Source organism: Enoplosus armatus, chromosome 21 (genome assembly GCF_043641665.1).
Source record: "Enoplosus armatus isolate fEnoArm2 chromosome 21, fEnoArm2.hap1, whole genome shotgun sequence".
NCBI lineage: Eukaryota > Metazoa > Chordata > Actinopteri > Centrarchiformes > Enoplosidae > Enoplosus > Enoplosus armatus.
In genome coordinates, this window is record NC_092200.1 from 8,177,270 (window position 1) to 8,203,227 (window position 25,958).

The following is a 25,958-nucleotide window of genomic DNA, read 5'->3' on the forward strand; positions in this document are numbered from 1 at the left end:
AAGTATTGAGAAAGCTGTTTTGAACGGCCTTTTGGACAGCTTTCAGTCTGGCTTCACTGCACTGAGACTGCACTGATTCAGGTAAAACATCAGTTTAGGTGCTGCTTGATCTGTGGACCATAAAATACTTCTTGACAGACTAGAAAAGTGTGTGGGATTATTTGACACAGTCCTCAGTTGGTTCAGATCATATCTTAAAAGGCAGAGGCTATGTTGTTGCCATCGGTGATCATAAATCTGAGCGGATCGCCATGACATGTGGGGTCCCCCAGGGTTTGATTCTTGGGCCGCTCTTATTCCGCCTGTACATGCTCCCTCTGGGTCAAATCATACACAACAATTATCAGAGCTACACCAACAACACTCAGATTTACTCACTCTTTCACCTCTTTTTTAGACTCACTCAACTGTTCTCTTGTGCCTTTGTTGCATTTTGGGTAACTTACTTAACTGTTGCTCACTGTGGTACTGAAGTGTCCTCTTACTATTCATCCACCTGAAAAAGCCCACACAGAATATTATAAATCCAGTTTAAGAGTTTAGAGAAAAGCTCAAAATATTGTATGTGCAGTCAAACTTGAACCCAAGTAATCAACATTCATAGAGGAGCTGTTAAATGTTATGAGGATTTTAAAATAAGCTTCTTCCCATCTACTCTACTCTGAAGCAATAATACTTGCAAGTGGAGAAAGGGCTCCCGTAGCTGCACTTTATTATCCAACAATACGGCATCCCAGAACGGCCCTCAGTTCATCAACTGAAATAAATTAAGGAGAAACAAAAAGAACATTATGTACAATGTAAGTGGGATACATACAGATTACTGTTACTTGGTGCTAGGTACAGGAATTACTCTGTGCCACATTGTCAAGTTTTCAGTTAGTAATCCTAAACTGAGGAAGACAGAAGAAAGTAATAGTAGAAACAAACCTGAACTCTTTCTAAAATGTGACACATATAAACTCTGTATAAAAACCATCTCCTGAAACTGCTATTAGATATTGACTACTTCCCACTGGCAACATTTCTATCAGTAGTTCAATAGGCCTAAATTTAATACAATAGATAATTAAAATATATGATGTATGAATGCTTTCTGTTATTATGTCAATACTTTTTAGGGCAAAAGAGAGAGAAACTGTTTCTTTGTCTTGATTGGAAACATTATGCACCAGCAGAGGGCAGTCTGCACAAAGGTTTTGTACTGCAAACATCCGCATTGGATGAGTACTACAAAATGAGAACCTATGGGATAGAAAGATCAGCAACCGCTGCACACTTTAAAGAGCATGAAGAGTAATTATTCACTGTATAGTCAGATTATCCGGTGCATATCTAAGCTTTTTCCAAAAGCACTTACAGTACAGTAGCTTTACTTGATCTGTAGTATATATCCTCTTTGAAAAACAAGGCTACACTGTTGTAATTTTGTATGCTCATGTACAAACAGACATATTACAACTACTAATAGTAAAAGAGGATTTTGGTGGTACAAGATGTATAAAAAGGGTACAATAAAGGTCACAATAAAATCACCAAACATTACCATAAAATCAAAATCAGGACATTACAGGCCCAGAGATTTCTCTACAGGGGTCAAAGGGCCCAACCCTTTTCACTCAGTCTTTTGTGCCGTTCGGTTGTGCTGGGCCGTAATCCCAAACTGGCAAGCCTCTTAGGAAAGATGATTTTCAATCTGCAGAGCATGTGGTTTCCTCTGTTCGAACACATGGCCTTACAGCTTCCCAGGACTTGTCAGTTCCTGGGGAACAGCTGTCACATGTCACATTTCAGCTGATTCCACTTGAGAGGAGTGTCAGTCACTGTTGCTGACTGTTCCCAATACAGTCAATGAGAAACCACAGCAGTATTCCTTTAGACCTAATCTTACTGATACTCTATTTTCAGTTATTTGTTTTAATCTTTTAGCACAAACAACATCCCTGCGGTAGTCTAACAGGAGAATATTTTGCTGACATGGGAGTATGGTACTTTACTTTTAATTAATAATAGGATTTTTTCTCTGGGGTAGGGAGCGGTTTTTTTTCTTATAGATGTCGGCTACCCTCTTGAGGCTGTAGTGGGAAAAACAAATACATTTAATTGGAAAAATCGATTTTGTAGCCACACACTATGACGAGAACATAGATGATAGGACTCTAAATAGAAACTTACAAACGGATTCATTTCAATAAAACAAAGTGTTAGAGACAATGGGGATGGGTGAGGCTGTGACGTTTCTAAAGAGAAGACCATCCAAATCCTGCAAAGCACGTGCACGTGGGTTTAGTGTTCAGCTGTGTGTCTTAAATATACGGGTGGAGGATGCTTACAAGGGTGCATATGGTTATGTAGACCTCTCTGAAACATAACAACAGCAGCATTTCCCACAGTCAACCATTGCTGCGATGTGTGGGAGCCAGAGTCGAGCCTGCGACAGAGACAGACGTGCAGCACGTCCAATGGCGCAGCTCGCTGACGCACGACGCCACAACGCCCTCCAATATAGTCCCTCTGTGGGCGGGTCTTTCCCCTTGTATTCTGATTGAATCGGTCCAGTTTGTATTAGTTGGAAGAGCAGAGGAGCAGGAAGAACGAGGGAGGGGGATCTTTCACCAAACGCTGTAACTGTGGATACCGGTCGTTCTCTGCTCCGTTATGGCAGATGCGGAATGATATGAGCTCCAGCCGGGCGCGCCAAATCGTGACGGTTTTATTGTCTGCGGTGCCTGAATCTTCTCAGGCTGCATTTACAAGGATGCATCAGATGACAACTGCGCAGGGATGCCTCCGCTGAACATGGACAAACAGGGCGTCTGTTACAATGATGAAGGCGTCTTCCTTTTTGTTTTGAACACGGGCCACCCACAGAATCACTGCACCGCTCGCCATGGACAACTTAAACGCTCCTCTCACCCGTCGTTCCTATGAAGAACATTGCGCAGTGCAGTGAAAACGGGATATCGTGTTGTGGATTTCGAATTGGTGGTGAATATATTACCTAACAAACTCGTATTCAACTGGGTATCAATTCCCAGCACTGGCTGTATACATCCTACAGAGCGTGTTGGTGCACAGTCAATGTAAGGAGCGTTGTCCAGTGGTGAGAGCCACTCTGCGAGGGTACAGATGAGAGGCAAACAATATCATCAACCACTGAAGTTGACAGCGCCTTGGGAGAAGGATGCTGGCTTTGGGAGGAAGCTCAAAACCTACAGGAATCATACCAAGATAATAGCACAGCCTGGGATCGTGATGAAAGTCCTCCGCAGGAAGAGGATCGTGTTATTCATGGCCTATTTCTTGCTGCTGGTCCTCACTATGCTCAACTTGGCTAATTATAAATGGACTAAAGAGCCACAGCAGTGTAACCATCAGATGAGGAGCACCACTTATCAGAGCAGATCTGACATTCGCTTCCTGTACAGGCCCTCTCTGGCTAAAAAGAGACAGCTCATCTATGTTCTGACCACCTGGAGGTCGGGTTCGTCCTTTTTTGGGGAGCTTTTTAACCAAAATCCTGAAGTGTTCTTCTTGTATGAGCCAATGTGGCACATCTGGCAGAAACTGTACCCAGGTGATGCAGTGTCTTTACAAGGGGCAGCCAGGGACATGCTCAGCTCCTTGTACCGCTGCGATCTGTCTGTTTTCCAACTTTACAACAGCCCCGGGGGCAAGAATTTTACCTCCCTTGGACTATTTGGGGCCACACTCAACAAAGTGGTATGCTCCTATCCCCTCTGCTCAGCCTACAGGAAAGACGTGGTGGGAATGGTGGATGATAAGGTGTGTAAAAAGTGCCCCCCTCAAAGCCTTAGACTGTTGGAGGAGGAGTGCCTCAAATATAACACCATAGTCATTAAAGGGGTGCGCATTTTGGACGTTAACGTGTTGGCCCCACTCATGGAGGATCCATCCTTGGATTTGAAGGTGATACACCTGGTCAGAGACCCGCGGGCAGTGGCAAACTCCAGGATCAAATCCAGGCACGGCCTGATAAGGGAGAATTTACAGGTGGTCCGCAGCAGGGACCCCAAACTCCGCCGGATACCTTTTGTGGATCCTGGTCACAAAGCCAACAAGAAGGATGGCTCAGACTACCACTCCATAGGAGCCATGGAGGTGATCTGTGACCGCACCTCCAGGACTTTGAGGACTGCCTTAAACCCACCCAGCTGGCTGAAGGGGAAGTACATGGCTGTGCGGTACGAGGACCTGGTGGAGAACCCAGTGAAGACCTTGCGGAACATCTATCGCTTTGCCAACCTCACCACCAACCACGACATCGAGTCATTTGCACTGAACATGACCAGTGGCTCCAGCTCCTCCTCTAAGCCATTCATAGTCTCGTCCAGGAATGCCACACAAGCTGCTAGTGCATGGAGAACAGTGCTCAGCATTCAACAGATCAAACAAGTGGAGGACTACTGCCACCATGCCATGTCTGTTCTAGGGTATGACAGAGTCAGAACAGCCGGGGAGGCCAAGGACTTGAGCAAATCACTACTGACACACTCCAAACTGTGAAAACGTTCTCACCACCAAAGACCTTTTAATTTAATGTTCATTTTGCATCGAGTGCCGTTTCCTCTTATTGTGGAATTAAAGCTTTACTTTAAATCAGTGTTTGAGGAGCTCCACTGGCCACATTTGGAATGTATCATGTTTCCCTCAGTTGAATTGCAGTGGTATTTGAAGGGACCACTCCTTTTATACTGGAATATTGGATGTGTTTGACGACGCAAGGCCTACAAACAATGACTCAATTAGTGAAGCTGCAACAATGAAAAAAACAACAACTGTATAATTCATGTATCTTGTTATGATGGCACTTCAAAGTGGATGTTTTGGGGTTATTTTTGAATGTTCAAAACCTTACAGAAAATCAGTTTTTTCAGTCTCCATACTGTCTGTAAAAGTGAAAATAGTGGATGAAAGGAAACAAAAAAACAACTGATTTAAAAAACAACAAAAAAAAGCTCATTGCTAATGTTTATTTGTAAGATCTGGTTGAAGTCAGAGACAATCAATAAATTGTTTTGTTGATGTGCCATAGGTAGAGGTGTGATGAGTAAGCTACATCAGGATGGCAGTAGTGCTATTTCTAGATTTAAAAAAAAGGATGTTTTGATTTTTGTCACCAAATCCTTGTAGGATGCTATCATGCACTGTGGACAACATCATGGCCCTGGAGCTGGAAAGTCTCCCTCAGTGTCGGTGTAAGCAGTCTGTTCCACCATTTCAAATGTTTACAATTGCTTGCTCTTATGAAAACACATGATCTGGGAATATTGCATTGAGTAAAGTTCACAGTTAACAAGACAAGTTTATGCATCTGTGTTGAACAACCCGCACTGCTGCACATTTAAAAAAAAAAAAAGATAAAAGAAAATGGTGCATGAAGCAAGGTTCCCTTAAAAAGTAAAATAAAATAAAACACAACGAGCCACTGGATTTTATCAATATTGTAATAACAAAAACCTACATATAGGTTTTGTAATAATTTTATTCTTTATATTCATGAGATGTTTCAAGGCACACCTTAGTTCAGTGCATTATGCACCACTGTGCCACTTGATCACCATTGTGCTGAAATAATGCCTCACATTTGATGCTATTTGCTACATAACTTAAAGATATACTGTGGAGTTTTCTTGTAAACAAAGTTCCTGTTTTTTTCAAACCCGCATCATCAACATCAATCTTTACTAGTGGTCAAAAACTCCACAGGGTACCTTTTAAGTATGTGTCATAAAACAGTTTTGTAATAGTCTGAAATACTGTTACTTCATTAGTTGGTAGAAATAAGACAACACAATCTTAAAGATCTCAGAGAAATGTTCAAAGACACTAATATTAAATTACTTCAATACAAAGATATAAAAGTGTATAAAAGTTAAAGGGACTCAACAAAACTGATTTTCCTCTAACTCCATCCAGGTTTTGATGTGATTTGCTGAGATTCAAGGTTCACTTCAGTAAAATGGCTAGGATACATTTGGTTCGTGATGTGCCCAAAAGTGACACTTGGAAAGCTCAACAAGCGTCAAGGTTACACTGAAATGTTGTAACACTTTGTTTCTTCCTCCTGCACAGAGATAGATGCTGTAGCTAGTGGGAGTACGTCAATGAGAAGTTCTCTGAGAAAACATTGAAAATAAGGTTTGTGGTTCATCAGGAAGAATATGCGGAAAGAGACATTGTCATTGAGTTTTCAAATGTCATGGAAGAAGAATGTTTTGATACACCGACCAAATGCATTACAGTGCATTGTGTTGGGGTGACCTATTGTATAAGTGATAGCTCCAAATCTCAGCAAATCACCCCAAAACTAGTAAGATTGTACTTTGTACTAGATAAAAGCACGAGTTTAATTGTGTTTTTTGGGGAACTGTTCCTTTAAGGATTGAGCTAAACGTTGAGCATCTCCATCTGAGGACTGAGAGGCTGCTGTCATTCAGTCTCTGTTGCTCAGAACAAAACTGAATTCAAACATCAGCACAAACAAAGCAGAATACAGTGCAGCAACTGAGAACTGAAACAGACGAGCATTCCATAGATGCACCCATGCGTTCACAACATAGAATGGAAAACCCTCACTTCAAGGACAATGTCTTTATTAATATGAGAGAAACAGTCTACATATTCGCAATGCCTAACCTTCACAGATTGGATTTGTGCAGTACACAACACCCTGCTTCACGCAAGGGGAACGGGGCCCTGAGATTTATAATAATGCATTCACAAAGCAGCAAAGTGCAATCCATAAAGAAGTCTCACATACTGATAGTCTCTTTTCCAAATGCCGTTAATAAACCTAAGCATTTGGAAGTATTCTAGCCCGCCGCAGAGGGATAAGCAAGACGTGGAGGGAGATGGGGTGGTAATAAATTCAGTAGAATACATTTTGAATGAGTTAAAAGGATTGCAGAAGAAAACAGTGCAGTAAAAGTTTAATAAGGAGTTGGGGAAGAGCAAAGCAAAGTTGGCACAAAGATACCATTTCAGCTGATTAAGGGAAATACTGTGGCTTTCAATCATGTTCACAAGCAATTCTCCCCAAAGCTTGAAACTAAGAGGTTATGTAACCCAGAAGCATGAAGCGGCTCCACTGGTAATTAATGTGTAACTTAACATGTTACATTTTCAACCAGAACTGTCTCATTATGATTTTGCTTGCTGTGTGAAAAGTGCACTGTGCACCCATAGGTCAACTTCTGCTTCCAGGATTAATCATTCTATTTCAGATACTGAAGTCCTTGAAACTGCAGTAAAACAAGCCAAGAAAATCATCAGCAGAGTAACAGAAAGAGTAATGGCCTTTGTAATTGTTTTTTTTTTCTCCCTCTGCGAGTTTGTCTTTGCATGCATGTCAGCACAAGGGGGGTGCATGACCTATGGGGAGCCATTGTAGCTCTGACTCCCGGTCGGCTCCTCTCAGATGCCCTGGCCAGTGACCCCATTCACTGTGGGAGGCAGAGCCTTAGCCTCAGGGCAGCTGTGGCTGATAAGCTGGGGTTAGAAGTGACTCCTGAAGCTCAGGCCTCCCTGGCAGGAGCTGGAGCAGTGCCAAGGCCCAGGTCTCCCTCCAGCAGGTCTTCCTGGTGCTCGGATCCGGAGTCGCCTCCTATAGATACATGCTGGTTCTCTGTTTTCTCCAAATCGAAGGTTGAGTCATCTGGTTCAGTCTCACACAGCTGCTCTTCGTCCTGAATGGCAAGTAGCAAATCCTAATTGATTACTTTAATAAATAAATAAATAAATGAATTTACTTTTTCTATTCTGTAAAGATATATTCAGCATCTAGTAATACAAGGGAAGTCTTACCTCCTGGACAGGGGGGCTGCCGAAGAATCTGGCAAATACCCCACACCACTTTGGCAGTGGGTTGGTCAGCGAAGGGCCACAGTGTGTCAGCAGTGGCTTTATATATCTGTGACCTTGTTAAGACATGGTGCCAAAGGTGTGTAAGAGTCACTGACAGCAAACAGGGGAGAGGGAAATTATTAGTTTTTAGCCTTTAGCCATTTCCAAATCTGGCCTCAGGCACAGTCTATGAGATTATATGTGAAAAGAAGTCATTGTAGTGTTTTACTGATTATTATTCTGGAGGGTTCAGAAGATCAAGCTGTAACATCTTAGCTTTAGTTGCTCAGCCAAGTATGTTATTTATGGGCAGGACCAAAGGATGCTTATTGTTTCAGATACAGGAGGGCAAATCAGAGGCCAGTGACTATGTTAGAAAGAATTGCTTTAAGTGAGTCATTCTTTTCTGGAGAATAGCATGTCACACACACACATCCATAAATGCACACTATTTTTATACAGGGGGGATATATTAGAAATGGGAACTATAACTATGGGACATTAGCTTTTTTCTTGAACATACTGTACAGATGTCAGAACTAGTTTTCTGTTTAAATATCATTGTCACACTGCATGTGCTAATACATGCCATAATACACATCAGTCAACATCTCACTGAAGTACTCTGTTTCCTACCAGACTTCCAGTTGTTTTCATGCACGCCAAATATAAAAATACAAAATACAACGGAGACTGCCTCAGCGGGCGCAGTGAGAGCCTGAACAATGACACAGCCATTTTCAGATTTCACCGACATCATTGCACAGAATCCACATAATGTAATGTTTGACTGATAAACATCTATGCAGTTATATCAGGCATACTGTTCCCTTTATAAGGCCATTGTCAGTGGCTTTCTATTCTCAACATAACATACTGCAGAGAGCTGGATTTTAGTCATTCAAGCTTTAGGTGATTGTGCTATTTTTGTCCCAGATTGCTAACTTGTTAGCATATTTAATATACATGTACCAGCTCTTGTCTGCTGGGTAGTTGTCTTAAGTAATAAAAGCCAACAATAAAATATGCAACAAATTCAGGCTTTCCAGGAGGGAGCGCTCTATAGAGCAGAACTGCAGAGGGCTTGATGGAGATAAAAATTAATGAACTCATAGAAAAAAAGGTGTCAAATGGGGCGCTATCCTGTTTCAGGCATGATGGGTCAGTCTTGCACTTGCTTGAAACCAGAAGCAAGGTCAGAACTGGTTTATAAATGTGTTTAAGGTAGTAGAGGCAAGCATATTCCTGATCCATGTTGAGAGTAGAAAGGGCTGTTTTGGGATGGCAGATGTTATGGTTTGTCCTCAGGTAGGTACTTGATAATAACAATGACGTATTATACATCCTTTAACACCTCTTTTCAGGCCAGGTTTTTGTATATAGTAGTTTGGTGACAGCCGATTTTGTAAAACACTCTCCATTACAGACCCTTAAAAATGAGCACAGTAAGCACACTTACTAGCTTTTAGCTGTGTTATTTGATTGATAATTGCCCTTCTGCAGGTATACATACTTTGCTCTCCTTGTGCCTCGGAAATTGACAAAACAATAATTCACCAGTCCTATAATTTCTGGACGAGAGCAACCTTTATACCTCAGAGCCTATAATGAATAATGTGGGACGTAGAGGTGGCAGACAAGTACACAATCCCCTAGCATAAGCACACACAAAAAACAAAGAGAAGAGGAAAATGATCTAATATGTCATTTGGCACCAATTCTTACATTCTGGTGCTGTTATCAGCAAAATGCAAGAGGAGGGAATTATGGGCACCATTCTGCCAGCTAAAAGGATTTATTTATAAATGTCTCAAATGAGAAAGAGAAAGAGAGAAAAGAGGGAGGGGGATGAAGAGGCAGAAAAGGGGAATAATGACTTCCTTGAGACCTGCAGGAGTGAGTTGTCTTCTTGTGTCCTCCTGTTCCACGCTGGCATAATACTAGACAGCGATGGTAATTATAACTGCTAGAGCTGCTTTCTGCTCCACAGTGGTGTCAGGTTGTTTGTGTGTGTGTGTGTGTGTGTGTGTGTGTGTGTGTGTGTGTGTGTGTGTGGGGGGGGTGCTGAGTAGCTGTGTGGGGGTAGAAGCCCAACTGCTGCATCAGCCATCATCACTGCAAGCTCATTCCCTTCCTACATGTCCCACAGGTCACCTTTTCCTGACCTCTCATCAGTGGAGGAAAGTAACTGAGTACATTTACTCAACTATTGTACTTAAGTACAATTTTGAGGTATTTGTACTTTGCTTGAGTACTTCCATTTCATGCTACTATATACAGTATATATATTCATACATTTTGTGAAACATGCTTATTCCCTTTCTTGCAGAGAATTAAATCAGAATATCTATCGGTTTGCTGTGTGCAGTGACTTTCTGGAGTCTTGCTGTTGCTGTGAGGTTGCCAGGGAATCAGGGCAGACTCCAGGAAGTCACTGCACCCGGACATGAAATAATCCAGCACATTACTCCTTGTAAAACCACAACTTGACGTGACTTGATAAAACAAACAAGATATTACGTGTTAGTTAGTGAGCTTTGGAGGTGCTGGTAGGCAGATTGTTTTTACATTTGGACAGAGACAGGCTTGCTTTTCCTCCTGCTTCCAATCTTAACGCTAAGCTAAGCTAACTGCTGCTGCTAGCTGTGGCTTCATATTTAACGGACAGACATGAGTCATATCAGTCTTCTCGGCAGGAAAGCCAATAAGCTATTTCACAAAATTTTGAAGTATTCCTTTAATACTTGTTGGTGGCTGTACAAACAACTCCTTGTCATCTCAGAATAACCAAAGATTATCAAGGATGGATCTGGGTTTTTTTCAGAGGGAAATATTGTACTTTTTATCCCACTACATTTATCTAACAGCTGCAGTTAGTTACTTTGCAGATTCAGATTTTACATACGACTCATATCATCATCTTATAGATTAAACTGCCTAACAGCATGTTAAGTAAATACAGTTAAATTAGCTTCACTATGACCAGATACAACAACAAAATGCTGCTTGGAGGTTAATGCATCGATTATAAAATTCCAACCATACATACACTGAGAGGGGCCATACTGCATAATGACTACTCCTACATGTCTCTCATACACAATACAAAATGTCAGCAGCACATATTTACAATTGCTGCCGCCTCCCCCTAACTGTTTTTTATAGTATTGTTTATGCCTTGCTACTGTGGTATCTTACATAATACCATAAATATAGGTAACACAGAGAGCTTTAACTCCAAAGTCACACAACAGACTCATCCAAAGACCATTCCAACCATATAATGAAGCCACCCCGGGTCTCTTAAATACGGGTGGTCCCTGGGATGCCAGAGTCAAACCAAAAACACCGGTTGCCAGCCCTAAAACCACAGACTGCACATCACTTCAGCAGGAAAGATCAAACAGGCTTTGATGTCCGTCAAAATCTGTGCTTAAAACCTTTGTCCTAATGAGCCTTAAAGCCAGGCTGACAGGGAAACAGTTAAGGAAGCAGCAGTAAGGTATGCCTTTAAGATGAGACACCAGCAAGCCAAGTTGAAGCTCAATTACCTGGCAGCAGGATCCAGGCTGTGGCTCCTCTCACCTGGTCCACATCAAAGCATCTCCATAATACGTTTTTTCCCTCCATCAATAGGAAACATTGGCCAGCACTGCACCTTTCATCCTGCTCACCGTGTCTCTCATCCCGTCTCTCTCTCTTTCTCACATTTACATGCATACACACACACGGCCAAATGTGGAAATGAACCATGTGGAGACTTATAACTATAGCCAAAGGGTATAGTTATACTCTATGTAGTTACTATGGTTACGCAGATTGCAATGTTGTGTTTCAAACAACAAGTGGGTCAAAGAAAGCAAATGTCATAAGTCAAATGTTTGCAGTGTGTCATATTATGTGTGTGTGCTGGCACATTTATTAACTCTCTTGCTGTCTCAGCTGATACAAGAGAGCTCGCCTGGCTCTGTCCAAAGGTAAAAAATCAGGCATGTTGTTTACCCACTTTTTTTGGTTTTGTAGGGATTAAACATAACATGTTAATTAGTGAGCTTTAGAGGTGCTGGTAGGCGGATCTTGTTGCCTTCGTACAGCTTCAGGGTAGCTGTTTTCCCCATATCCAGCATTTATGCAAAGCTGAGGTAGCTGCTGGCTGTAGCCTTATATTTATCATACAGACGTGAGAGTGGTATCAATCTCCTCATCTAACTCTTAGCAAAGCGAATAAGCATATTTTCCAAATGTCAAGAAGAATCTGCCTCTTACATGACTACTACTAATTTATGTCGACTGTTGTTCAGTGTGTATTGTCAGAAAGTGTGTTTAAGTCACATTACCTTCTGCTGCCCATTGGTTTCCATTCATTTTGAAATTTCAACAAATAATGTGGCAGTTCCCGCTACAGTAGGTGTCTCCAGGACCACGTTTTGTCATGATGACACACACACAGACTCACAAGGCGAAAATGACACCCCAAAAAATATTACCCTTTTGCAAGGATTTTTTCAAGATGAGCTGAAATGTATTCAGTTGTAATGTGAAGCACGATGTTTGGTGGAAACTTGGCAGAGTTTATCACTCATCTAACACCATTCTGTGAAAAATGGTGGTGGCGGCAGTATCATGTTGTGAGGAGGCTTTTCAGCAGCAGGGACATGGAGACTTGTGAGGACACAAAGGAACAACGAACAGGCACTTCTCAAGGAATATTTCAGAATGTTAGACATTAGAGCAAAGCAACAATATATGAACATTTCCTATTAAATATTTAAGAATGACTTCAAGGCAGTTGCTCATAGATGCTCCCTGTTCAGTTTGATTAAGTTTGAGATGACATGTAAGAAATAATGTGAAAAAATACAAATCTAGTGGGGCCGTACAAATACAGACCAAAAACCTGAGGCTGTAATCGCTGCCAAAGTTGTCTTGAGAAATAATTACTTCAGCCGAAAACTGGGATTTATTTTTTCCATTCTTAATATATTTAGAAAAGGTTTTGTCATTTTATTGTATCTGGTATGTGCTATATTCATCTTGCAACACCACAAAATGCAAAAAACATAGAGGGAGTTAAAGCCATAACATGATTCAACTAGCCAAAGTCTGATGCATGTTTCTTATACTATTGGACAGTCTGTTGTCATGTAAACAGCTACGACTATTTAGATTAACTAGGATATATTTAGGAAAACCGGTTGACTTAAGACTGCCTTGTTTTCCATAAACAGAGTTAAATTTTCTACAATGCTACACCTGCTCTTCTGGAGCTTTTCCAATCCACAGTGAGTGCTTCATGGTTTACCAACATTGTCCAATCACATATTTCCCCTCACTGTTATTCACTTTAAATGCAGTTATCTAAAAGAAAAATTAACATTAACACACTCATGCATTAAATGAATACTCTACATGAATGCACTAGCAGACCTGCATCTCATTGTTTTGCAGCGGAGATAGAGTCCATAAAGTAAAGCGATGTGCACCGCGCCAGGTCATGAGGCCATTAAGTGGTAAAATTAGATTAGCTTAAACTTAATGCAGAAATTCCACCACAGAGGACAGAACCAAAAGGTCAATACTACTCATGTTTGTACGGTAAACACAAGGCTACAGCGAGCAGCTTCTTAGCTTAGCTTAGCATAAATACTGGTAAAAGGGAAAACAGCTAGATTGGCTCTGTTTTAGCAAACAAAGCTAATACATTTTAAAACCACACCTTGTTGTTTATGCACTTCGTATGGATTTAATGAAATATAACACGTTAGTAAACGTTAGTGGTGCTGGTAGGTGGAGTTTAAACATTGTAAACATTACATACACATTTCATATTAGGAGAACTAATGTGAGCGTATGTATACATTGATACCACGGCACTCATACAGACGTATATACTGAATAGGTGCAAGCAGACCACCCACCTGAAGTAGTTCATGAACGTTCTGTTTGTCCTGCCATCACAGTACATAAGGGTCTTTCTTCACATTCCCTGAAATGAAGCACTCTATTTTCCCTTGTACTCACTGTATAATACTGCTCCACAGACCACTGCATTAACCATTGTGAATGCGAGCAGATGTGAGTGTGGAGAAGAAAGCAGTGAAAGGATACTTGTAGTCCAGACGGTGCCACAGGCCCTGTGTTGTGTCTGGCCTCCCTGTAGCAACCTGTAAGCCATGAGAGAACCACTGTTACTCATAGACACACAAAGGCCCTCTGGGGTGGCTATATACGCTGCCTGATGGAAATGCTGGAAACCTGCTCCCTTGGATGGTCAGCGGGGCCATATCCAATGACCTCCACTTTTACAACTGGGACCTCAGGCCCTGTGCTTATAGAGGAAAATCCTGTTCTCAAAAAAAGTCCTTTGAGATCCGTTCCTGCTACAGTAAGAACCCGCCCCCAGTGGACTCTCACTCTGGGCATGGCTACTTTTGACCATTTCCATAAGAAAGAGCCCTGGAGCTCGGCCTCACCTCTCCACTGGGATCCTCCTGCAGCCTTAGCTGCCACGCTGCTTATTCTGTCTGCCCCTCTGGCCTGATAATACCAGGGAGCTGCCCAGACCATGTCCCATTCACAGCGAGCAGATAACAGTCAGGACAAATAAGAAGATGAAAGAGAGGGGATGGAGTGCTGCTGGGAAGCAGTGATGGTTGGGTGGGAGGGGTGTGTGTGTGTGTGGGTGGATGTGTCTACACAACAAAAAAGGCACACTCAGAAGGCCTGTGTGCCACTGAGGCTGTGCTACAGACTTTAGTAGGAAGCAAAAGCGCATTTCCTCCTCTTGAACCTCTTCTTCACTTTGATGTCATGCGGTGTTAAAATGAACAACAGAGTCAAGATTAAAGGGCAGAAGCATTTTATGTGTCAGTGAGAGAGGATGGCAGGATATACTGTAAATCTTGCAAATGTACAGTATGAGTATATATGATAAGTATTGTTATGTGTGGGCAAAAAAACTCCTCCAACACCCTATACCAGAAGTCAAACACGCACTGACTCAGAATGTGACGCAGCACAGCCCTGCAGCACTTTCGTGGTGATTAAAAATAGCTCTTAAGCAAATGAAGTTTCATTGTCTTCGACTGTGATCGCTGCTCTCTCACTTTGTTCAGTTCCCTCCAGCAGGGAGAGCTGAAATGTTGGCAACTAAGCAGAAAACACAGCTTACAGCACAATATACTCATATATATACATATGCAGGATCATTTTGCATAAAAACAGGGCAACTTATTTCAAGTATTGTGAATAAAACCTGTTAAAGTCATCTGGAAAGCAATTAAAGCTGCATAGTTCTAATTATATATTTTTGGCCGTCTATAAAGATGTCTTAGTACTGATTATGGCATCGTTTTAATCGAGCTGTTTCCTACTGGCATCTGTCATTTCTCTCTTTCAATATTTTGGAAATTAGCTCGTCATTTTTATAGTTTAATGTATACTGGCAGGGGATTTTCATGAAAAACAGACCCCCTGAATACCTAAACTGCATCATATAAAACTCTAGGATGCAATGATGTTGATAGTTTGAGTGTTTTAAAGCGCACAAAAACAACTTTTGACTGTCTGCAATACATCAATATGAAGTAGCACTAATGGTCAAGATTCTAAATGGGATTGATGAGCAATATCTGAACAGAAGCTATGAAGTGCAGCTAAATGGAGGCAGGAAAGCCCATATAATGATAGTAAACAATGAAATCAGGAGAAAGCAAGACAGACGGATGCTTTGCTGCGAGAAAGTAACGTAATAAAAATAATGTTTTAAAACCACTTACTTACACTTTTAACAGGTAGTTCTACGAGTACTTTTTACATTATTGAACAGAGATTTACTGGCCATCATATTTTGTATGCATTCCTGTAGATGAAAGCTCATGAAGCATGGCAGCTGACACTATTTCAAAGGGCCACTTGCAGCAAAACTGTCCAGCTTAAAAAGTTGTGGCACTGCAGTTTTCAGAGATTTTTTTTATACATTTCAATGCCAGAAAGGGCAAAGAGTGCATAAAATATGGAATACTGAATAGTGACTATAAGGTGTTTTTACCTCTAAAGAAAGGTCCTCTGGGTTTTCATCTGCATCCACCCCCACTCTGTAGGGAATGAAAAAGGTACAGTCAAACCCTGAAAATGACAGAGACAAAGACAAACCCCACCCCAAGGATGTGATTCCCCACTGCATGTGAAGCTATACCTGTTCAAATAGGTCAGTCTGGCGCCGCATGTGACTTAGAAATGAAAGGGAGAATGAAAGTCAGCGTGGAGTCTGAACTCAGTTTGAACATGACCTTTCAAATAGTTTCATCAAAATCAGCCTTGCCTTCCACATCGCGCCAAGGAAATGTCAGCTGGGTAAACCTTTGATAAATGACAAACAGCGTCGCAATTATGCTTGATATTCTGCGCGGCTGCGATTATTACCCTGTTGAGGTGTGGACCCTGCTTTGCTGCAGGCGTGCTCGAGCAGCGGGGCTGAGAGAAGAGGCAGACTGGCTTCTCGATTGCTCTGAATTGAAATAAAGTGACTCGGCGCCGGCCAGTGACAGCCTAGTGAGCTGCTTCATCAGGGGAAACAAGGGCCGTTATCTCAGTGTGTGCATGCATTCTCTGTAGCTACACATGTACTCAACCCCCACAGTGCAGCACCATTTTTAACCCTGAATCTGAAATCAAAAGGTGATGATAACTTTGCAGCGTCTGATGTCACGTGATGATAATCTCTGATATATTTTCCCAGCACGTCACCTAAAATCAAACTCGTTTACACTTGTACAGTAGCCAAAAAAAACAAAAACACTATGCAGTACACTGTGGGTGTAAAATTTCTCACAGAGCTTAGAGGGATGCTGAGCGTGAGATGGCAGTCGATGTTAGTTCCTACAGGTCAGCAGTTAACTCTAATAGCCTAGCATTACTGCTGCAAGGCTCAGGACATTTTGAGATAGCACTACCGACCACTATCCCCGTGCACTGTGCACTGTGTGTGTGTGTGTGTGTGTGTGTGTGTGTGTGTGTGTGTGTGTGTGTGTGCATTCTGAATGTGCTGACGCCAAAGCCTTTCACTGGGAGGCTCCTGCAATAACACAACAGAGAGATTATCATCAGTGCATTAGAGCGCTGTGACTACTTAAGATTGTGCAGATTTTTGTTTTGGCTGCCTTCCCTCCACTCCATCTTCGGTGTTTGTCTTTACGGTGTTTCAGTTTCCCCCTCTCTGATTGCTCTTCTTGTTATTGGTTCTCACATTTCAGTTTAGTCTTTATGTTTGTATACAGTATGAATGGAGGCTATTTTGCACTGTGCTTCCGACAGGTCCCGTGCTGTGGAACTTCTTTTGAGCATCACCAAGAATCCAGCAACATCTTTGACGTTATTGTGCTTGGTAATTAATTGGATTTTTATCCTGTCTATGGCCTATCCCAACAAACCATCCATCATTGAGCCATTTCTCTTAGTTTGTTTTTGTTTTTCCACTATCTGTCCCTGCCTGTTGCTCTATTTTATCCACCCAGCTTCTGTCTCTTCCCTTGTTTTTTTTCCTTCAGGTCCTCTCTACACTCATCCATCTTTGTCTCTTTCTCTTTCACCTAATATTTTTCCTGTTCCTGTTTTTCTTTTGCCCTCTCTCTTCTAACAAAACATCTCATTGTCTTCAGCTTTCATCCAACTCTCTCTCTCTTCCTTTATCTTCCTTTTTATTATCTCAACATCCATTTTGCTCCCTTGGATCACTCTTGCTGTCTTTATCACCTCCTACCTCTCTCTTAATTCTGTTTCTTTGTCTCCTCCTACCACCATCTCCCCGCTTCTCTCTTTATTTTCTGCCCACCACATATACTGTATCTATTCTTCTTGTCAGAGGAGTAGAAAGAGGAACCTTGTGCTGAAATTAAGGGTAAAGCTTACTTGCTTGAGGATCTGTCTTTATTATGCAAGGTTATCTGGGTCTACACTATAGTGAGTTGTTGTGGAGTGGTGCAAAGTGTTGAGGCTGTGACAGGCTCAAGCGGCATGCACTGCACATGACGCATCACCTTCAGAATGGAGGGATACATTCCACGGCGACAGGCTCTGACGCTGAGCGAAGCCGATAGAAAAGAGGAAAGGGTAGATAAGGTGTGAGGGAAAGAGCAAGGAAGGGGACAAAAGCTGAGGGTGGAGCACAAAGAATAGGAGGAGGAGAGCAAAAAATAAGAGAATGAGTTCCAGTTTCCGGAACGTGATGGTGAGTGAGATAGTCTGCGGTGACATGAGAGTGACAGAATGAGTTGGTGCTGCTGGTGAATGTGAGAGATAGTGAGTTGGTGGGTGAAAGATTGACTGGGAGACAGGACAAGATAGCCACAGAGAGACAGAGAGAAAGACATAAAAGAGAATAGAAGAGAGTGGCGGTCTCTCTCAATACCAAGGCGAGAGAGGTACAAAGAGATAACAAGGCAGGGGGGTGTTTGTGAGCGGGCCGATGGTCTGCTTTGTGTCATGGGGAATATATTTAGCTGTCAGCCAGCCTGCTCTCACAGTATTGCGTTTTTTAAAACTGATGTGACCCTTGTGCCCTGTTACCTTTATCTTCAACACACTGACATTCAATAAAGACAAGTCCAAACTAATCTAACAACTCTGTGACAGTGAGTTCACAGAACTATATCTGCAAATGAGTGGGCAGACAGAGGTGCACACAGGGAGTGCAACAGAGGAGGAAAGTCTGTAAACTTTGCACAAATGTATACCTACTGAAGGAAATAGGGTCCTAAACAATATCTGATACTTGTAATGAGCCTCCACAGAAGTATGTGATCCTCCCATGGCCCAATTACCTCCCACAATGAGGTAGAGTTCCACATCCTACAGGGAAATCACACCTGAGAAGTAAAACCTAGTCAAAAAGAAATGTGCAATGGAGTAACTCAATCTCTTGTAATCTGGCAAGATCTTGTAAGAGTCGTGGCTGCTATCCTAACAATCATCTGCAGCCTCCAAAACCAAAGTCTACGCTTCCTTCTCTGTTAGTGGGCTCTTAATGTGCTGATACAATCTCGACCGAGCTCCACTGTGACTAAAATATCTCTGGACACATTCCAGGATGACATGGCGCTTTGCACAGGGCCTTCACTGACGACTCATCCAGGCTTTTGGGGAATGTTGCTATTAATATGAACATGCTACAAGGTTTCTGTGTTTGAGCTTTTTTATAACTGTAAGAGAAAGTAGCTGATTTTTTACTACATCTTGTGTTGCTCTTCCTGAGGTTTCTTCCATTTTGTTCCTCCTCCGAGTCGAGGGTGTAAGGATAGAGCATTGTGCAGGATTGTGAAGCCCCTTGAGGCGAATTTTTGATTTGTGATAATGATATTTAAATAAAAGTGATTAAGCGAAAAGTGAAATTCCCTCCAGGTGTTCCTGAGATATCACGTTCACAGGCATGGGATGGACGTGAGGTCACAGTGTCGTTGACCTTTGACCACCAAAATCTAATCAGTTCATCCTTTAGTCCAGGTGGAGGGAGGTGTGTGTCAAATTTGAAGAAATTCCCTAAATGCGTTCACGAGAAAGGGACAGACGGACAGACAGACAACCTGAAAACTCGAAAACATAATGGCTATAAATAAATAAAAATTACACAACCTTACAAGCGAATATTTCCACTATGCCTCACAGAAAAGAGGAAGAGCAAAGTAACTCGGCCTTGAGCGGTGATGCAGTATGTGTGTGTGCACATACATGTGTGGCTGTGTCTCTGTAGAGACGTTATCAGACAGGCTGACAGTAGAGGGCTGATAAAGACGTGCTTGCTGTGCTGCAGGCATGCTGAACATCAGGCCTCAAGAGAAAACATCGCAACATCACAGAAAAACGTCAACTACCTTGCACATACGGCTCATTTATAATATATCCTCTCACCTTGGAGGTAGTCTACAGGTCGCAGTTAACCGTGTTTACATGCAGGCAAAACATTTTCCTTGCAATCGTTTCCTTGGGAGGAGAGCATCTTCACCGGATGCGATTAGCAGCACTAGTTAATAAACATTCGGATGAGTTTCTTCTTGAGTTGAAGCACTCAAGTAGCATATACTCAACAGGCAGGGTAAATGAAGTTACAACACGCCTTCCTCTGCTGCGCTCACTCTGTGCTATTTCCTCTACTTGCTGCTCTGACAGAGAGAGAAACAGACGAAGGAGCACAGAGAGATAGAGACGAGAGACAAGGGGAATCAGAGTCTCACGGGGACTGTGTTTGCTCTATACGGCGAGTTTGGACAAGAGGAAAGCTGTAAGTCATCCTCCCAGTTTCCTGTTTGAAAATCCCATTTCGTTGCTCTCCTCACCAGGGATTCACACGGATTCCATATTCGACAGCGTACACTCCTCCTAACAGAGATCTGAATCTCCAGCATCGATATGAACACACATATACACATTTACTCAAGTACTTAAGTACAATTTTGAAGTACTTGGGTATTTCCATTTTCTGCTACTTTATACTTCTACTCTACCACAATACAGAGATAAATATTGTACTTTTTACTCCACTACATTTACCTATAGTTCCTTTACAGATTTAGATTATCAATACAAAATATAATCAACAAATAAAGACTTGGGCCTGCTTTTCAAATATTACTGATTTAACAAACCTTTGACAGAATCAGAAAACATTTATAACAGTTGTCTAGAGTTAGTCTGTATTAAAAGAGCTGTCAATCAAAGTCACTGAGAGTCATTGCAGGTTCTGTTTCTAAAATGACACATGAATCTGTTGTATGTGGTAACAAACCACAAAGATTTCACCGCAAAAGTTGCACCGCAGATGTCGAAAGTGGAGCAACACACACACACACACACACACACACACACACACACACACACACACACACACACACACACACACACACACACACACACACACACACACACACACACACACACACACACACACACACACCAGAATCTTATACAAAAATACTGTATATATATTGTTGTGAATATTGTTACCGTCCCATATTCATACTGGATATAACTTTTAGGTCATAATGCCAAGCTTTACAAGAGACTAACTGCATATGAGCTGTCATGCATGAGGTGTGCTGAGCCCTGCATCTCTCAGTGTTACGACTCTGCAGTGGATGTGGAGATAAAACAAAGAACAACATAAGCTTCCATTCCTATTACTGCAGTGTTACAAAAGAACAATCCATATATGGCAAAGTCTCTGACTGCAGTATTTAGGTCAATCTACTGAAACCTAGAGTGAGAATCCCACTCACTCTGCAGCTTTAACCTAAATTTCACATCACTTGAGCGGGTGTAAAAATAAAGTTGGCGTAGAGTAGTGTGTCTGTGTTTGTATATGTGTATCACACGCATGTGTATCAGTAATATTCGTCAAGCATTCATCTGTGCATATTGCAGTGGGCTGAGCAGAGCAATTACATAAGAGCACGTCTCATTATCTAACAGATAGATATCTCATCTCACCAGGCAAAACTTTAAAAAATGTTCTGCCATATTGGACACTGATGAATGATCACCCACTCAACAGATGTCCAAATATCATGTTATCATTTCTGTTGTTTAATCTGAGCCACAGGATAACAATGGCCAAAAATAATTCTGCATACTATTTAATGCCAACTTGGAAATTGCTGCCTGTCATGACTTGAGGCCAACTTCTCCCAAACTCAGTAACAATCATCACATTATTGGCCTTTTCATTGTGTTGAAATGCACTTGTGTGATACTACAACTTGTTATGTAAATGTCTTCAATTATTTCAGTTAGGTAAATGTGATAATGTGGCAGTATAAGCACTCAATCAAAAATAAAGGCTCTGAATTCTAAATTTAACCTCAAAAACTAAAAGTTTTATTGATTTATTTGCCATGACCAATGTTGCAGTGAGTCTATAAAGATATTTTTTTTCATATTCATTCTGAAGAATTGCTCTTTCAGTGCACATGTGGAAAATTATTTATGTGGCAATGTGTGCACAGCATCTCAAAGAAAAATGTTGGACATTTTGGGACATATGCTTTATTCACTTTCTTGCAGACATTTAGGTGCCTACCAGCACCTGTAAAGCTTATTAATTCACACTTTATATCTTGTTTGTTTAAACTGTACAAAAACCGAAGTGTAAAAAGAGCCAGGCTAGCTGTATCCCCCTGTTTCTAGTCAGTGCTAAGCTAAGCTAACTGGCTGCTGGCTGTAGTGTTAGAGTGGTATCAATCTTCTCATCTAACTCTCAGCAAGAAAGCAAATAAGCATACTTCCCAAAAAGACCCACTACTCCTTTATTGTTGCTGGTTGATCAAGGTGGTCTCTGATCTAACTACTTCACTTTAAAACTATAGATTAACTATTAGCTATAGATAGACAATTATACTAGATATGTATTATATTTTTATATATTATATTTTTCATGTGAAAAAACTACAGCCATCGGATAGATGTAGCGGAGGAAAAGGTGCAATATTTTTCATGGCAATGTAGGGAGTAAGGATAAAAAGGAAACACTAAGAAATTACTTATTTTCAACAATTTGCCTCTTCTCTGCCTCAGTATTGTAGGTACAGTACTTTAATGGTTTGGTAATGGTACATTAACTAGCTACTAAGAATACTTGGTGAGGTGAACTTCAATAATACTGTTCTCTATCTCATATCTCTATGTCTTAGTTTGCGCCTCTCCTACATTTACTCACTGTGTCAACTGCTGTAGAGAAAGATATCCCTCCACCATTGAAAGCCGACAGCGATCAGTGTTTCAAACAGTGTCAGTTTAGCAGGAGTGTTTTAGCATTTCACCCAGCTGGATCCCTGCGGATAGCCAAGGACTGTTGGGAGCAGAGGAGGCTGTGGGAGCCAAAGATATTATTATCACACAGAATTCATTTCCCTTCTCACAACGTTCACCTGGAAGTCTCAGCATGACACAGGGAAATGGCCTAAATTTAGCCTAGTGGAGTTAGTGTGATACGGTGCATGGTGAGAATTGGCTCCCAAAGAGGACAAAATTTAACATCCAGATAACACATCGAACTAGTATTACATTTATTAAATGCACATTATACTTAGTGACGGTTGTTTTATTTTAAAATGTTTTGTTCATTTTCGGTAGCCATGCTAAAAGCCAAGCTATTCATAATGTTTTTAGACCAAGCTGACTTTTTTTTATATGAAACAATGCGAAAAATGCTTATCCTCAATAGACATCAGTGCTACTTTGTTTCTCTGCTTGGTCACAGGAATGGCAGCTGAGTTACTACTTTTGAAGTTTTGGTGGTGCAGGTTTACTTCCCTTAAGGAATAATAACATTACTTTTGACAAATATATTACTAGGCAGCTATATTACTAGATCTCAGGCTCTGTCCGAGTAAAATACTGTTACACTGTTGGCATATAAACAAAGTCATGCAATACAACTATATAATAGATATTCAAATGCTTTCTATATGAATTGTAATTGGGAAATAATGCTACAAGATCTACATTAGGGAAATTAAAGAAAATCCATGTTGTATTAACCTCCTCAGATGTCTAGACTTTGGCATCAGCAAGAACTATGAATGATTGTGTGAAAGTGTAAGCCGTGCACAAATATGGACATCTCTGCCAAAGTCTCTCACAGACCCAGTCAGGTCCTTGCTGAATTGCTCTAAAGCCTCCAGCTGTTTAATGATTGTAAATGACCAGCAAAGTATTTGATGAAAATACAATAATAGGCTGTTACATTACTGCTCACTGGTGTGTGTATGTGCACAGAAAATCATAATGAAAAGGGTTGTGGTCAGTGAACACCACTCAATTAAAAAAAACAAGGTTGTTGATGAAGCTTTCAATAACTGGACTAGTCACTTGCCTGCGGGTCTATTTCAGCTGCCATATCATTCATAATTGTGCCACAGAACAAATACCCTTATATGGCTTTATTTCTCCTTCCTTCCTTCTTCCTTTCTCTCACTGTTGCCAAAACAGCCTCAAGGATATGAGATCAAATGCCTCCTTTTGATGAGGCTGCTGAAACTCTTTCATGGCTGGCTCTGAGAGATGTCTTGCTGCTGTGTCTGGTTGTTTGGACAGTGCCATCTCTTTATTGTGAAGGATCAAGGGTGGTGCTGCTGGCACCGGCTGAATACATCAGAAGAATCTCAGAGAAAGGACTTACTGGTATTTGGGTTAACATAACGAGGCAGCTGCAACAGTAGCCTGGTTTGTGTGTTATATGTGGCACTGGGCTAATGGCTTATTGCTTCCTGCTGCAGAGCTGACTGGAGGGATTTCCTTGCCTTTTTACAGGAAAATGGACAACACTGGCCTGCTTTTGTATTTTTGGACTTTGCCTCAGGCTTAATGGAGGCGAGTAAATTAAACCAGCACTGGATGGAGACTTGAGAAAGGACACTGTGACCACTGTGTAACATCATTTTTTTTTCAAGTGAAACTTACACAGGTAAGACAGCTAAGAGATGACAGGAGTAGTGAGAAGATAAGGGAAAATGCATGGCTGTGCCTCCGCTGCCATGGAAGCCAGCTGGTCTAGATGACCATTAGTTGAATCTGTCTGACAAATCAGATGAAGTGTCAAACCAATGTCTCACACCCCCCAGACATGGAGCTGGTATACTGTCATGTCTGTAGATGTGCAGATGCATGTGTTGCAGCTGCATAAGTGGTCTCTAGTAGTTGATTTTGGGTTTGGACAAGGGTACCATTGCCCAACTATCTCCCACCTGCTCACTCTTCTGCTGCCTCATCACCCCCTCCCTCTGATATGCACACCTTCTTCACAATGCTGCTGCTGTGAAGGATATTGTTCTCTATATGTAGGTGCTGATGAAATTTTGAGAGCGAGTGGTGAATTATTTAAGAGGGAGGATTATGAAAGCAGCTTCTTGGCGCGTTGCTGGCGGGTATGAATCAATATGAGCCCTTCCCGCACCCACCACCACCACCACCACCACCACCACCTCCCCCTTTTTTCTCCCTGAAACCACAGACCCTCTGAACAGAAGTCCAGACACATGGCCACGGGACACAGCAGACTGGTCAGCCAGATGCACTGTGCCTGTGTGTAAGAGGCTCGATGAAATACAGTACATGAGAAAGCCAGTTAGAAAGAGGATGGGATTGTGTATCTATGTGTGTGTGAGACAGACAGAAGGGCCTAATTCAGACTGACCACATCCACAGGAACAGATGGCCAACTCAAGGCCTGCCAAGTCTATTCTTCCTTTCCTCTGGTTGTGCCTGGAGGCGGGGGTCTACAGTCCAAGTCAGACGGGTTAGAAAACAGACAGGAGGCCATACACACAGATGTAGAGCTCGCATTCACACAAACCTACATTTCTGTGGGTGAAGTCTGACCCTTAGCTATGTACCAGTTACATAACAGTTTCACACAGTTGCCTTCAATGAAGATTTGATTTCATGGACTTGATTTGTGCAGTGCCAATGCTCGGAGGCTTTCAAGACTGAATAAATGACCATCTTCCAGCACTCACTCTCTCGTTTCACTTGATTGTCTCATAGTGGGTTAGTCTACATCCATTTTTCTCTCGGTACTCCCCCCCACCTCTCTTCTCTCTATGTGTGCCCATTCTGCTGAACCATTAAATCTGCCTCTCTTTTCTCATCTGTGTATTGGGAGTCCATGTTTGGCCAATGCTGTTATTCTCTCTCTGACCAATGATTTCTTGCCTCAAGAACAAGCATTTGGGACCAAACAAGAGCCTCACCAGGGAGCTTGGGTTTCACAGCGCAGATCAAAGAAAATTGGACAGGTTTCAACCTTGTGGTGAACTTAACATTCACAGCAGAGCGGATCATCATTCACGAGACGGACCGAAATCATAAACGGCTCACAAGGATGACACGGTGTTACCTTGAGGGGTACCTCAATTGTGCCTTAGCATTGACAGGGAGTGGAAGAAGTCACCAAACAAAAAAGCAATAGATCATTGTCTAAAGAGACAAATGCATCCTCTCAAGCTGTTGACCTCAAAGGGTTTTTCACAGACTGGGTCTTGCTAGAACAAAGTCAAACAGGCAAGAAATACTAGGAATACATCAGACGATCAAACAGGTTGTAA

At 41.8% G+C, this 25,958-nt stretch overlaps 2 protein-coding genes across 2 annotated transcripts in view; one reads left to right on the forward strand and one right to left on the reverse strand.

Moving 5' to 3' along the window:
* Nucleotides 1–2,961: 2,961 nt before the first annotated feature.
* On the forward strand, nt 2,962–5,432 carry chst2b (carbohydrate (N-acetylglucosamine-6-O) sulfotransferase 2b). The gene has a single exon (XM_070928219.1). The coding sequence runs from the start codon at nt 3,130–3,132 to the stop codon at nt 4,525–4,527; it is 1,398 nt and encodes a 465-aa protein (XP_070784320.1). The 5' UTR covers nt 2,962–3,129; the 3' UTR covers nt 4,528–5,432.
* Nucleotides 5,433–7,538: 2,106 nt separating this feature from the next.
* Nucleotides 7,539–25,958, reverse strand: part of LOC139304627 (sodium/hydrogen exchanger 9-like) — a 56,569-nt gene continuing 38,149 nt past the window's right edge. The window contains exons 14-17 of the mRNA XM_070928551.1: nt 15,917–15,962; nt 13,975–14,030; nt 7,828–7,933; nt 7,539–7,709 (exon numbers count right to left, since the gene is read on the reverse strand). Coding sequence (XP_070784652.1) covers nt 7,539–7,709; nt 7,828–7,933; nt 13,975–14,030; nt 15,917–15,962 — 379 coding nt within the window. The remainder of the gene's footprint in view (nt 7,710–7,827; nt 7,934–13,974; nt 14,031–15,916; nt 15,963–25,958) is intronic.